Source organism: Bos javanicus, chromosome 17 (assembly GCF_032452875.1).
Source record: "Bos javanicus breed banteng chromosome 17, ARS-OSU_banteng_1.0, whole genome shotgun sequence".
In the NCBI taxonomy this organism is placed as follows: domain Eukaryota; kingdom Metazoa; phylum Chordata; class Mammalia; order Artiodactyla; family Bovidae; genus Bos; species Bos javanicus.
The window spans coordinates 4,911,418-4,927,284 of NC_083884.1; the positions used below are offsets into that span (position 1 = coordinate 4,911,418).

Consider the following 15,867-nt stretch of genomic DNA (forward strand, 5'->3'; position numbering starts at 1 on the left):
TGGGCTCAATAAAGGACAGAAATGGTACGGACCTAACAGAAGCAGAAGATGTTAAGAGGAGGTGGCAAGAATACACAGAAGAACTGTACAAAAGAGATGTTCATGACCCAGGTAATCATGATGGTGTGATCACTGACCTAGAGCCAGACATCCTGGAATGTGAAGTCAAGTGGGCCCTAGGAAGCATCACTACAAACAAAGCTAGTGGAGGTGATGGAATTCCAGTTCAGCTATTCCAAATCCTGACGGATGATGCTGTGAAAGTGCTGCACTCAATGTGCCAGCAAATTTGGAAAACTCAGCAGTGGCCACGGGACTGGAAAAGGTCAGTTTTCATTCCAATCCCTAAGAAAAGCAATGCCAAAGAATGCTCAAACTACTGCACAATTGCACTCATCTCACACACTATCAAAGTAATACTCAAAATTCTCCAAGCCAGGCTTCAACAATACATGAACCGTGAACTTCCTGATGTTCATGCTGGTTTTAGAAAAGGCAGAGGAACCAGAGATCAAATTGCCAACATCTGCTGGATCATGGAAAAAGCAAGAGAGTTCCAAAAAAACATCTATTTCTGCTTTATGGACTAGGCCAAAGCCTTTGACTGTGTGGATCACAATAAACTGTGGAAAATTCCAAAAGAGATGGGAATACCAGACCACCTGACCTGCCTCTTGAGAAATCTGTATGCAGGTCAGGAAGCAACAGTTAGAACTGGACATGGAACAAAAGACTGGTTCCAAATAGGAAAAGGAGTACATCAAGGCTGTATATTGTCACCCTGCTTATTTAACTTATATGCAGAGTACATCATGGGAAACACTTGGCTGGATGAAGCACAAGCTAGAATCAAGATTGCTGGGAGAAATATCAATAACCTCAGATATGCAGATAACACCACCTTTATGGCAGAAAGTGAAGAAGAACTAAAAAGCCTCTTGATTAAAGTGAAAGAGCAAAGTGAAAAAGTTGGCTTAAAGCTGAACATTCAGAAAAAGAAGATCATGGCATGCAGTCCCATCACTTCATGGGAAATAGATGGGGAAACAGTGGAAACAGTGACAGACTTTATTTTGGGGGCTCCAAAATGACTGCAGATGGTGACTGCAGCCATGAAATTAAAAGACGCTTACTCCTTGGAAGGGAAGTTATGACCAGCTAGACAGCATATTAAAAAGCAGAGACATTATTTTGCCAACAAAGGTCTGTCTAGTCAAGGCTATGGTTTTTCCAGTAGTCATGTATGGACGTGAGAGTTGAACTATAAAGAAAGCTGAGTGCCGAAGAATTGATGCTTTTGAACTGTGGTGTTGGAGAAGACTCTTGAGAGTCCCTTGGACTGCAAGGAGATCCAACCAGTCCATCCTAAAGGAGATCAGTCCTGAGTGTTCATTGGAAGGACTGATGTTGAAGCTGAAAGTCCAATACTTTGGTCACCTGATGCAAAGAACTGACTCATTGGAAAAGACCCTGATGTTGGGAATGACTGAAGGTGGGAGGAGAAGGGGATGACAGAGGATGAGATGGCTGGATGGCATCACCAACTCAATGGACATGAGTTTGAGTAAGCTCTGGGAGCTGGTGATGGACAGGGAGGCCTGGAGTGCTGCAGTCCATGGGGTCACAAAGAGTCGGACAGGACTGAGCGACTGAACTGAACGGAAAGGCTGACGTGAATTGTTTTCTATCATTTCCATGTTATCTGTCTTTTTTCCTCAAAAGGCTTCTATATTTTTAAAGAGTAGGGACAATGTGTTAATAATTCTGTTTCTCCCATATCATCATCTATCACAGGCCTGAAGGAACTTCATAAATGATAATCTGTAGGCTAATTTGGGAAATATAAATTGCCTCAATAACCTTTTATAAAAATTGTTGTTTTTTTGAATGGAGGTAAACCTGATGATATTAAAAAAAGAAAAACAAGAAGCACTACCCATGACATTTTTCACAGAACTAGAACAGATAATCCATAACTTATATGGAACTATAAAAGACCCAGAATCGCCAAAGCAATCTTGCGGAAAAAAACAAAGCAGGAGGCATAACTCTCCCAAACTTTAGACAAAACTGCAAAGCTACAGTGGTCAAAACAGTGGTTTTGGTACAAAAGCAGACAGATGGATCAATGGCACAGAATAGCCAGCCCAGGAATAAACCCATACACAAAGGTGGTGGTCATGGTTTGGTCGCTGTGTCCTTTCCAACTCTTGAGACCCCATACTCTAGCCCACCAGGCTCCTCTGTCCATGGGATTTCCCAGGCAAGAATATTGGAGTGGGTTGCCATTTCCTCCTTCAGGATCCTGACCCAGGGACTGATCCAACATCTCCTGCACTGCAGGCAGATTTCTTATTGCTGAGCCACCAGGGAAGCTCACGCACAAAACAGGGGCAAGAATATAAAGTTGGAAAAAAGACAGTCTCTTCAGGAAGTGGTGCTGGGCAAGTTGGACAGCTGCACATAAATCAATGAAGTTAGAACACATCCTCACACTATGCACAAAAATAAACTTAAAATGGCTTAAAGACTTAAACATAAGACATGACACCATAAAACTCCTAGAAGACAGCATAGGCAGAACATTCTCCAACATAAATTGTACCAATGTTTTTCTTAGGTCAGTCCCCCAAGGCAACAGAAATAAAAACAAAAATAAATAAATGGGACCTAATCAAACTTACAAGCTTCTGCACAGCAAAGGAAACCATAAAAAACACAGATACACACAAACAAAAAGACAGTCTACAGAATGGGAGAAAATATTTGCAAATGAGATGACTAACAAGGACTTAATCTCCAAAATATACAAACAGCTCATAGAACTCAACCACCAAATAAAACCCAATCGAAAAACAGGCAGAAGATATTAACAGACATTTCTCCAAACAAGACATACAGATGGCCAGTGGGTACATGAAAAGATGTTCAACATCATTAATAATTAGAGAAATGCAAATCAAGACTACAATGAGGTACCACCTCATACCAGTCAGAGCGGCCGTCATTAAAATGTCTACAAATAACAGATGCTGGAGAGGATGTGGAGAAAAGGGCACCCTCCTTCAGTGCTGGTGCGAGTATAAATTGTACAGCCACTGTGGGGAACAGTATGGAGGGTCCTCAAAAAACTAAAAATAGAGCTACCACATGATCCAGCAATCACACTCCTGGGCACATACCCAGACAAATCTAGGATTCAAAAAGATAAACACAACCCTCTATTTGTGTGTGCGTGCTCAGTTGCTTCATTTTTATCCAACTCTTTGTGACCCCATGGACTGTAATCCACCAGGCTCCTCTGTCCATGGGATTTTCCCAGCAAGAATAGTGGAGTGGGTTGCTGTGCCCTCCTCCAGGGGATCTTCCCGACCCACAGATCGAACCTGTGTCTCCTGCATCTCCTGCACTGCAGGCAGACACTGGAGAAGCCCACCCTAGGCTCATAGCAGCACTGTTTACAAGACCCAAGACATGGAAACAACCTAAATATCCATGAACAGATGATGGATAAAGAAAAGGTAGTACATATAAACAATGGAATACTAGTCAGTCATAAAAAGAATGAAATAATGCCATTTGCAGCAACATGGATGCAACTGGAGATTATCATACTAAATGAAGTCAGAAAGGGAAAGACAAATACCACACGGTATCACTTATATGTGGAATCCAAAATACAGCACAAATGAAGCTACCTACAAACCAGAAACAGGTTCATGAACACAGAGAACAGACTTGTGGTTGTGAAAGGGGAGACGGACCGGACTGCAGTTTGGAGAAAGTAGACACAAACTACTGCATTTAGCATGAATACATGGAGTTAGAAGATGCAAACTATTCCATTTAACATGAACACACCACCAGGTCCTACTCTATAGTACAGGGAACTACATCCAACCCCCTGGGATAAGCTATAATGAAAAAGAGCATTTAAAAAGAATGTAATTTAAAAGAGCAACTGAGCAAACTAACTGCTTTATAAAACAAAGCCATATTTAGGATATACATGAGTAGATTTATAACAATATCACTGTGACACTCGCTTTGTTAAACTTAGATGTGACAAAGTCAAGATGTTCTGCGTATGAAAAACTGTTGAACATTTTATTGGATCTGTGAGACCCCCCAGAATAGACAATTTTATCTTGTATTCCCTATTCCTTCTCTCAACTGGTCAGTTGTAGTTAATCTCACCTTAAACTTGCCATCTGATGAGAAGATGCTAACCCATTTGTTATCATAATCAGCAATGATTATGTCCCCACTGGGATGCACGGCTACTCCTGTGGGACGCTGCAGCTGCCCAGGAGAGCGTCCTCGTATGCCAAAACGACTTTTGAACTGTCCATCATTGGAAAATATCTGAAAAACAAAGTACATTCATTGCAATGTGAGCTAGCACAGAAATCATCAGGGCAAAAACAGGGAAGAATATTTGTCGTAAGGACTACAGGGCAGAACATACAAGCCCTATTTGAAGTAAAGCCTACACACACAAGATTAGCTTCCCTTTCTTTTCTTGCATCTTAGGCCTTAAGTTGGAGAAGGCGATAGCACCCCACTCCAGTACTCTTGCCTGGAAAATCCCATGGACTGGGGAGCCTCGTAAGCTGCAGTCCGTGGGGTCACGAAGAGTCAGACACGACTGCGCGACTTCCCTTTCACTTTTCACTTTCATGCATTGGAGAAGGAAATGGCAACTCCAGTGTTCTTGCCTGGAGACGGTGGGGTCGCACAGAGTCGGACACGACTGAAGCGACTTAGCAGCAGCAGCAGGCCTTAAGTGGAAAACTGCACCTGTATCTACGTTATCAATACAAGTTGTTAAAGGTATACAATTAGGAGCCATACCTGCACACACTGGTTGTTACTGTCAGCAATCAGTATCTTTCCATTTGTAGATGCCGCTACCCCTTGAAGATTTGTGAATTCCCCTTTATTTCTTCCTTTGGTACCTAAAAATAAATGACAAAACCATAGACAATTAGGAATTTCCTTGGCGGTCCACTGGTTAAGACTTCATGCTTCCATTGCAGGGGGCACAGGTTTGATTCCTGGCTGGGGGACTAAGATCCTACGTGACACATGGAGTAGCCAAAATAACAAAACAAACAAACAAATACCATAGAAAATTAAACAACAGAGAGTTAGATTTCTCAGCTATAGCAAGAAAATTATTCAGTCCTCTATAAGTAGCCTGAGAATGCAATGTTTTTTAAATTACACTTAAAAAAAAGAGGAACCCTTCCCACTGACCTAATCTATATTCTATTAAACTTGTCTTCCGGACCAATAAAGTATTTGCAACATCACATTATGGGGGGCAAATATCAATCTTTTCTTATTAAACTGTGGCTGCAGACTAATATGATTAAAATATATTTAGATTCCACAAAGACATGATTATAAAAACAAATATTACAATACTGAGGATATTTAGTAGCAAAGGGTCTTATTTTGGGGTTGTGCCAAAATTCCTTCTCCAATTCAGCATCTCTTAGAAACCTGGACACTTGACTTCGAGCAATTTTAACTAACCACAAGGTCACAGGTGTTACAAAACCAGCAGGCTGATATTCAACCACTGGAGTTATCTATGAACTATTTTCAAAGACTCAGTGTCTCATTAAGCTTATCTCTCCTATAAAAGATATCCTGACGTGCTTTCTAGATTAAATAACTAAGAAAGGCAAAAGAAAATTAATCAATGTAAGTAAAGCCCCTCATCCTTCTTAGAGTTTTTTACTGAAGAGATGAAGAGGGAAAAAAAGCTTAAAGATGTCTACGGTTAACAGATGTTTGTTTTTATTTCAAAAGAAGTATTTATAACTTATTTTAATAGGACCATGTAAATATTAACAGATGGAAATAAAAGGAACTTTGCTCAGAAATGACCGGGAAGGAGGTTTAAATTTTCACAGTTGGAGAGTGAGAGCTATGCCTCAGTTTTATAATTTCATTTACATTCAAAAGAGAAACTTGATATTTGTTTTTAGACATCAATGCAATTCCCCAGGAGAGCAAAAACAGGCTGCCAGTGGCCAATGTCAAGGCCCTATTGAGGTGCTTAAGAACAGGGAGACTCTTCAGAAACTGGCTTCTGCATTTAGAAAGTGAAACTGTGACAGAATTAAACTTAGAACAAAATCGACCAACAGAATCTCTGGGTGAATCATCTGATCAGCTACTGCTAACTGCTAAGTCACTTCAGTCGTGTCCGACTCTGTGAGACCCCATAGACGGCAGCCCACCAGGCTCCCCCATCCCTGGGATTCTCCAGGCAAGAACACTGGAGTGGGTTGCCATTTCCTTCTCCAATGCATGAAAGTGAAAAGGGAAAGTCAAGTCGCTCAGTCATGTCTGACTCTTCACGACCCCATGGACTGCAGCCTACCAGGCTCCTCCGTCCATGGGATTTTCCAGGCAAGAGTACTGGAATGGGGTGCCATTGCCTTCTCCGGTCAGCTGGTTCTTATCAAATCCACAAGATAGTTGTTTTATTGAGATCCTGGGCCCTAACATGATGACTCATGATCTCTGTCTCTTTTTATAACATGAAATAAAAATCTGATCCTCAAAAGAACGTCTTGCACGCTGTAGGACAAACGGTTCTATTTAATTTCAGATGTTTCAGAAAAGATGATCTTTATACTTGATCTTCACAAAATCCCTTGAATATGAAGGTCCATGGGATCAGCTAATACTTTAAAAATGGTATGTTGATATCTGTTTGTGTTGGAGGGAGGGGCAGGAAAAGAGGTGGTAGGCCCTTAAAAGAGGTACGTGACAGCATGGTATTAGCTTTGGGGCATTGAAGTCTGAATAACAGCTGAGTAACAGGCACAGCAAAACAAAAGGATGGACTAAAAGCAACAATTCTTCTAAAATGCTCAGTCTGTACTTTTTAAAAGGCAGTAGGGGCAAGGCCAGGGTCTGCAGAGAATAAAAGGTTAATTTATCAAGAACGTTGATAAACAAAAGCATGGAAGTTATTAGCAAGATAGGGAACTGAGGACCAAACAAAGAAACATAATACAAGAGTCCTACCAGTGGACTGGAAAAGAGGTGACGGTAAAGAAAACCCAGGCTGTTTTGTAAAACTGGAAGTTTACCCATGGCCCAGAGGGCATGCAGGCAGAGGAAAGAAATACTGAAAACGGGACGGGAGTAAGAAGCACGTGGACAGAGTGGACAGCACTGGTTTGCTGTTTAAACCCGCCTGCTGTCCTCTTTTCTTTAACTTTTGGCCCACGCTGCTGACAATGTGTGTGAGTCTCTCAGTCCTGTCTGACTCTTTGCAACCTCCTGGACTATACTGTCCATGGAATTCTCTAGGCTAGAATACTGGAGTGGGTATCCTTCCCTTCTCCAGGGGATCTTCCCAACCCAGGGACTGAACCCAGGCCTTCCACACTGCAGGAGGATTCTTTACCAGCTGAGCCACAAGGGAAGCCCCATTCTGCTAAGACAAAGCCTATTCTATTCAGAGAAGGCTCTGCAGGCAGCAGCAGTTGAGGTTTGAAAGGAAGGAAAAAAACAGAGACTAGTGGTTCCGTAGATGTTCAGCAGTTCCTCTGTCAAAAAGATTTAATTGTCCTTCTAAAAAACGGAAGTGATGCAGAAGGAGGGAATATCTGAGCAAAAAAACTATGGACACCTTTTTTTGCTCTGCAGAAATAAACACACATTTTTGAGGGTCAGTAGAAATGGGAAACAACTGTATGAGGGACCATAATTTTAAAATTCGGTCAGACGTATAATTGGCCTCTGTATCAATATTGTTTGGAACAAGGGGAGAGAAGCCTCTGCCAGTCTGAAATGGATGCGAGATGCTCCGTACAGGCTCTGAGAGGAAAGCATCTACAGTACAGAGGCCCACCCTGCTGGGGCAGGTCCTCCCACCCCCACCACGCCCAGGCTTCTGTGCGGGCCCAGCTGTCACTCTCGGTCTCAAGTTAACGAGAGAGCTTGAGTCTGCTGCCCCGCATGTCAATAAAACCCCAGGGCTGGAGGCACATCTGTTAGATGGCTTATATATTTTTAAAAAAAATTAGATGGAACAGGCATTGCCATTTCCTGAGGATTAAAGGAAATCCAGCAACATACTTGAGGGACAACTCGTGTTGACTATATTTACAAGGAAAATCTTAATGGTGAGTAGCGATACGCACGGAATCATTATGCTGAAATGCCCAAAGTCCAAGTGTTTAAAAGTGTCTTGGGTCCAAAGGAAACAGAAATTCCAGAAGTTAGAAATAATTTGGAGTGATGCGTTCCTCTTCAATATAGTAAATAGTATTTAGTCCAGAGAAAAATGTCTAGCCTGCCACAAAGTATTCTAAATAAATAAGGAAAACCAGTTCTTTCATAACAAATATAAGTGAAGTATAAAACATATATAGTCATCATAAAATCTTTCCCTGTCTAATGGCTACATTTGGGCTAGTAAAATGAGTAATCTGAGTTTTTAAAGTAATTATAAACAATTTGGTAACAATTCCATAAGATAATTATATTTGTTTAATTATAATTATATTTGGTAACAATTCCATAAGATTTTAAACTAGCCTATGACACACAGAATGACTTTTTATCAGCTTCTTATCCATGCTCCTGCCCATGCCTCTAGGAAGATTACAGAAGTAAGGTAATAAGTTCCTGGGCTGAAATAGGTGATCACAACTGCAAACCTCTTCCCACTCCCACTCCAACCTAGTAAGAAAATTAACACTAAATAAACCTAGATACTTAAGAGTCGGATAACGCTAAAGGACGAAACAGCCAGACACAGGGTTTAACACAGGATCTTCAACCAAATAGGTGCTTAGCATACATTTGCTGAATGAATGGGTCTCTAAATGAATTATGAATGACTGAGTAAACGACAACCCACATTACGTCATGGGAAAAGGAAGTGTTCAGTAATATTGACAGCACTTTCATATACATTCTCTGATGCACTCCCTGTAACAACCCCAAGAGTCATCAGCAGGATAAATATTATCATTCCATTTTAAAGATGAGGAATTGAAGCTAGACATATCACAGAGTTAGCAAAGAGACAGAGCAATGAATAAAACCTGGTTCTCCTAACCCTTTACAAAATACATATTTTTAATACATACATTGCTTCTCTCTAATTGGGTATCAGGTTTCTGAAGTGAGGACAATTATTCTCTGGGTTCACATGAGCCATGCTTGCTCCATAAAAATCTTTGAGGAAATTCTGTTTTAACTGGTTCACTGTCTCCCTCACTAAACCATGAGCTCCCCAGGGGAAGCTGCAACATCTGTCCTGTTCTCTGGAGCAGCTTACAATACAGCGCAGTGCCTGGTACTTGGTAAACAGCAGTGGCATCTTTCCACATGTGAAATGCAAGAGACGTTCCCAAGAATGAGTTTCTCAAGCAGTAGGTCAGGGTTCCTATAAAAACCTCAGATGCCAAATTAGCACACTCTCCTTCCTCAGGGATTTTAGAGAGGGAAGATGATGCCTTGCAGAAATGAGGCAGGGAAGAGGGGTATAAATTATCATATCTTCCTGTAAAGCCTCTGAACACATGCTAAGTGATTTTATACAGCCATCTGCTCTCACAAGAAAGCACATTGATCTAGAGAACAAATGAATGGTTCATTCACCACTTCCCAAGGACTCATTAAGGTATGGTTGGATGAATTGCATAATTTGAAACAATTCATCTGTAATTCTTTCATTCCCTCCCACCTCTTCAGCTTCCCCTTTGTTCAATGCTTTTCTTAAATAGCTCACAAAACCACCTCATGGCTTTTAGTCAGCAAACTCTGACAGTGCAGGGAAAAACAATCTCTTGATGTTTTAAGTCTTTATCAACAGATGCGCTAAGCCACTCCCCTGTACTCCTTCAGGTTTGTTTTGCAATTTAGCATTCAGTTTAGTTCACTTTAGTTCAATCGCTCAGTCGTGTCCGACTCTTTGCGACCCCATGAATCGCAGCACGCCAGGCCTCCCTGTCCATCACCGACTCCTGGAGTTCACTCAGACTCACGTCCATCGAGTCAGTGATGCCATCCAGCCATCTCATCCTCTATCGTCCCCTTCTCCTCCTGCCCCCAATCCCTCCCAGCATCAGAGTCTTTTCCAATGAGTCAATCCTTCGCATGAGGTGGCCAAAGTACTGGAGTTTCAGCTTTAGCATCATTCCTTCCAAAGAAATCCCAGGGCTGATCTCCTTCAGAATGGACTGGTTCCTTGCAGTCCAAGGAACTCTCAAGAGTCTTCTCCAACACCACAGTTCAAAAGCATCAATTCTTCGGCACTCAGCTTTCTTCACAGTCCAACTCTCACATCTATATATGACCACAGGAAAAACCATAGCCTTGACTAGATGAACCTTTATTGGCAAAGTAACGTCTCTGCTTTTGAATATGCTATCTAGGTTGGTCATAACTTTCCTTCCAAGGAGTAAGCGTCTTTTAATTTCATGGCTGCAGTCACCATCTGCAGTGATTTTGGAGCCCCAAAAATAAAGTCTGACACTTTCCACTGTTTCCCTATCTATTTCCCATGATGGGACCGGATGCCATGATCTTAGTTTTCTGAATGTTGAGCTTTAAGCCAACTTTTTCACTCTCCTCTTTCACTTTCATCAAGAGGCTTTTTAATTCCTCTTCACTTTCTGCCATAAGGATGGTGTCATCTGCATATCTGAGGTTATTGATATTTCTCCTGGCAATCTTGATTCCAGCTTGTGCTTCTTCCAGCCAAGCATTTCTCCTGATGTACTCTGCATATAAGTTAAATAAGCAGGGTGACAATATGCAGCCTTGATGTACTCCTTTTCCTATTTGGAACCAGTCTGTTGTTCCATGTCCAGTTCTAACTGTTGCTTCCTGACCTGCATACACATTTCTCAAGAGGCAGATCAGGTGGTCTGGTATTCCCATCTCTTTCAGAATTTTCCACAGTTTATCGTGATCCACACAGTCAAAGGCTTTGGCCTAGTCAATAAAGCAGAAATAGATGTATTTCTGGAACCCTCTTGCTTTTTCCATGATCCAGCAGATGTTGGATATGATCTGCTGGTTCCTCTGCCTTTTCTAAAACCCGCTTGAACATCAGGAAGAGTAAGACTATAATTCACTCACCGTGGGCATATGTTACATTTTCACGTGTGGGAGGTGTCAAGTATCTCAACTTTGGAAAACTGCGGAAGTTGAAGGACATTTCAGATGAAGAGGAATTACTGTGCAATTAAAAAGGCAGAGGCCTCAGAGTCACAGGTGGCTTGGTTCCTACTCGGGCTCTCCCGAGCCTCCATTCCTTCAAAGCTAAGGATGATTATATGTTGTCCTGGTAATTTGGTTCATGAGGGTCAAGAGCTGTAGGGCTGGGGAGGAGCTCTGATTTCTACCACTAGCCCTTTCTACTGTGTAAGAGCTCCCTTCATGGCTGATATCAATGAATTCAGTAAAGCTGCAGATACAAAATTAACATACAAAATTCAGTAGCATTTCCATACACTAACAATCAATTTTCTGAAAAAGAAACAAAGAACTTGATTCCACTGATAATAGCATCAAAAACAATAAAGTACTTAAAAATAAATTTAACTAAGGAGCTGAAAGATTTCTTATCTGAAATCTACAAGATATTGATGAAAGAAATTGAAAAAGACACAAAGTGGAAAGATATTCCATATTCATGGATTGGAAGAATTAATATTATTAAAATGTCAATACTACCAAACAACATCTATAGATTCAATGCAATCTCTATCAAGAGTCCAATGGTATTTTTTACAGATGTTGAAAAAACACTCCTAAAATTTATATGGAACCACAAAAGACCCTGGATAGTCAAAGAAATTCTGAGGAAGGGGTACAAAACAGGAGGCCTCACATCCCCTGATTTCAAGCTATAATATAAAGCTATTGAAATCAAAATAGTATGGTACTGGCATTAAAAACCAATAGACCAGGACAGAATTGAGCCCAGAAAAAATACCCAAATATACACAGTCAACCAATATTTTGACAAAGGAGCCAAGAAAAGACAGTGGCTTCAACAAATAGTGCCAGGATAACTGAATACTCACATAAAAGAATCAAACTGGACCTCTGTCTTCCATCATAGACAAAAGTTAACTAGAAAGGGATTAAAGATTTAAATATAAGTCCTGAAATCAGGTCTTATTTCTTCCTAGAAGAAAACACAGGAATAAAGCTCCCTGACATGAGCCTTGGTGAAGATTTTTTGGATAGGATACCTAAGGCATAAGCAAAGAATGCAAAAATAAACAAGCAGGACCATATCAAACTAAAAAGTTTTTGTTAGCGAGCAAAAGAAACCATCAGCAATGTGAAAAAACAAAAAACGGAACGGGAAGAAATATTTCAAACTATGTATCTAATAAGGGATTAATATCCAAAATATAGAAAGAACTTACACAATTCAACAGCAAAAACCCAAATAACCCAATTAAAAACTGGGGGAAAGACCTGAATAGATATTTTTCCAAAGCACAGTCACAAAGGTCACATGAAAAGAAGCTCAGGATCACAGCGATCAGGGAAATGCAAAGCAAAACCACAATAAGACGCCCCTCATGCCTGTTAAAATGGTCACCATCAAAAGACAAGAGACAAAGCATGGTGGCATGCTCAGCTAAAGATCCCTCACGCTGCAATGAAAAGCCGGCCCAAATTAAACAAACGGTGCGTGGATGTGGACTGCTGGTCCTCGTGCCCTCTTGGTAAACTGGTAAAGCCACTATGGAAAAACTGGATAAAGGATCTTTGAAAAGTAAAAATAGAACTACCGTATGATCCAGCTTTTCCACTTCTGGGTATGTTCCATGTCTGGTTCAATAGTGTGACTACTATTCAGACATAAAAGAGAGAAAATCCTACCATTTGCAACAGTATGGGCGGATCTTGAATGCATTATGCTAACTGAAGTCAGTGAGACAAAGACAAGTACTGTATGATCTCACTTACATGTGAAATCTAAAGCAAAATAAAACAGGACTTCCCTGGTGGTACAGTGGGTAAGAATCCTCCTGCCAATACAGGGACAGAGGTTCGATCCCCAGTCTGGGAAGATCCCACATGCTGCAGGGCCACTAAGGCTGGGAGCCACAGCTCCTGAGCCCACGCTCTGGGGCCTGAGCGTGGCAACTCCTGAGCCCACGTCCCTAGAGCCTGTGCTCTGCAACAAGAGAAACCACAGCAATGAGAAGCTTGTGCACCACACCTAGGGAGTGGTGTCTGCTTGTCACGACTAGAGAAACCCCTTGAGCAGCAATGAAGACCCAGTGCAGCCAAAAATAGTAAATAAATAAAATGAAAACAAAACAGAACTCACAAAAAGAGATCAGACTTGTGGTTACCAGAGGCAGGAGGGTAGGGGAGAGGCCACTGGAGATGAAGGAACTTCCCTGGTTGTGTGGCTGTGAAAGTGGCGCTGCTGGGGCTGGAACCGGGGCCATCCAGCCCCCACGCCCACAGCCTTGACCATTCACTCTTCAAGCCCGCATTTCTGCATCACTGGAGTCAAACGGCCGGAAGCTCTGCTGGGTCCTAAACTCCTGCCTGCTCCCTCCTAAGGATGTTGCTGCTGCTAAGTCGCTTCAGTCGTGTCCGACTCTGTGCGACCCCAGAGATGGCAGCCCACCAGGCTCCCCCTCCCTGGGATTCTCCAGGCAAGAACACTGGAGTGGGTTGCCACTTCCTTCTCCAACGCATGAAAGTGAAAAGTGAAAGCGAAGTCATTCAGTCGTGTCCGACTCTTTGTAACCCCATGGCCTGCAGCCTACCAGGCTCCTCCATCCATGGGATTTTCCAGGCAAGAGTACTGGAGTGGGTTGCCATTGCCTTCTCCGCCTAAGGATGTTAGGAATCTGCATTTCCTCTCCACTCGCTGCATCACTCAATCCTAGCACTTGTAACAGCTCACGTGACTGCTGCAACAGGAAGCAGGCCCCTGCCTCCGGGGGAACACTGCCAGTAGATCCCTAGGCTCTCTGGAAATTAGTATCTCAGTAAGTCACCACATCACACCATACTGTTCAGCGCCCTCCCCTTCATCCACACCGATATGGTTCTCAAACCTCAGTGCGTAGACGGGTTGTGGAGCTGGAGGCATGCAGATTTCTGGTCCCTTCCCCAGAGATTCTGATTCTGTAAATGCAACTTGGAATCCAGCAATTCTCATTTTTGCCAAGCACCCCAAGGAACTCAAGTAGTCTATGGGAAACACAGGTATACAGATCAAAGTTTCTGCTTAGCAAGGAAACAGAACTTTTGCTTTCTTCACTTTATTTCATGCTTCAGATAATGGAATCATTTTGGTTCTTCGAATTACTCAGTGTCTGATCTTCTTCCCCTTCACCTAAATCTCCCCTTTCCTCCTCCTAACTGGCAGACTCTTTGTCCTTCAAAGCCGGCTTAGGTTTAGGTGTCATCTCTAGAACCTTCCTTAACTCCCTGCTACCTGTCAGCCTCCCCATCCCGCCTACCTCTGAAGGTGCTCCTTCTGAAGGCACCACATCCGTCATGTCTGTCCCCTTCTGGAGTGTGGCCTCCCCTAGGTCAGGCTCTGATCCCTCTCTCTACATTGCTGCCCAGCCATGTGTTGGGCACACAGCAGAAGCTCAAACAGCAGAGTCCCATTTAACTAGGGGCTGGGTGACGAGGGACAAGAGGGAAAATGTAAGTCAAAACTACCCTGGAAGATCTTTTCTATTATCCAGAAAGTAACAGTTCACCTTCACAAATACACACAGGTGTTCAGGTATATACACAGCATATCTGTCATGTATCTGCCCTTACGTATCTGTTATAAGCTGAACTGTATCTCCACAAAATTCATATGCTGAAGTCCAGTCTCAACCTCCAGTACCTCAGAATGGAACTGCTTTTGGAGTTAAGATCTTTAGAGGTGATTAACTTAAAGCAAGGCCCTAATCCAGAATGACTGGTGTCCTTATGAGAAGAGGGAGAAACACCAGGAGTGTGTGAGCACAGGGGGAACCTTCAGAGGGCAAAGCAACGAGCAGGCGGAGAGGCCTTCGGGGAAACCGAGCCCGCCGCCTCCTTGAGCCTGGGCTTTTAGCCTCCAGAACTGGGAGAAAATCAGTCTCCTCCAGTTTGCCACACAGTCTGTGGTATTGTTATGGCGGCCCTAGCAAACTTAGACATCACCTTTACTTCATTAACAAACTTAGTGGACTTAGTGCTATATGCAGGGACTGTGCTAAGTGCCTCACAAATGTCTAAACATTTAAACACCTTCCCCCCAACGCCAGTGAATCTCCAAGGGTGAGTGTCTCAATGGGTAGGAGGGGAGAAGAGGGGATCCCCTTCCCCTGGGGCGGGGCTGGGCATTCATAATATAACCAGGGGAAAAACCCCTAAGAGACATGTCTCTTTCCTCGGGTGACACTCATAGGTGGAATGGTGACAACTGAAAATAGTAAAAGGACGGCCATCTTTAACTCAGCAGTTACTGCACATAGGCAAAGGCCAGCCCTAAGAATTCCTGCTTGTTTCACCCCCACGGCAACCTTAAGAATTAGCTAAGATTTCATTCCCTGTATGTTACCGGAAGAAACTGGGTTAAGAAGGGAGAATGAGAATCAGGCCCAGATCCGGCCCTCTCGCCACTCTGCACACTGCCTGGGAAGCGGACCCAGGAACTCGGCTGGGGGAGGGGAGATTCCAAATGCAAGACTGAGTTTGCTCTTGATGCAGATCAATGGGGAGCAGCAAGGTCAATTGTTTTAGAAGAAAAGGCAGCAGGGAACATCTAACAGCCTTAATAACAGCTCATGCAAAAACAATGGCTGTGGATGATTTAGCTCTTCCAATATGCCAGGCATTAAGCTT

The 15,867-nt window shown here is 42.7% G+C and overlaps 1 protein-coding gene across 6 annotated transcripts in view; it reads right to left on the bottom strand.

Annotated features, from left to right (window-relative positions):
• Positions 1-15,867, bottom strand: part of TRIM2 (tripartite motif containing 2) — a 128,101-nt gene that overhangs the window by 19,119 nt on the left and 93,115 nt on the right. For all 6 annotated transcript variants that reach the window (XM_061383942.1, XM_061383944.1, XM_061383947.1 and 3 more), the window contains 2 exons: positions 4,855-4,958; positions 4,198-4,365 (listed from right to left, as the gene is read on the bottom strand). In XM_061383942.1, coding sequence (XP_061239926.1) covers positions 4,198-4,365; positions 4,855-4,958 — 272 coding nt within the window. The remainder of the gene's footprint in view (positions 1-4,197; positions 4,366-4,854; positions 4,959-15,867) is intronic.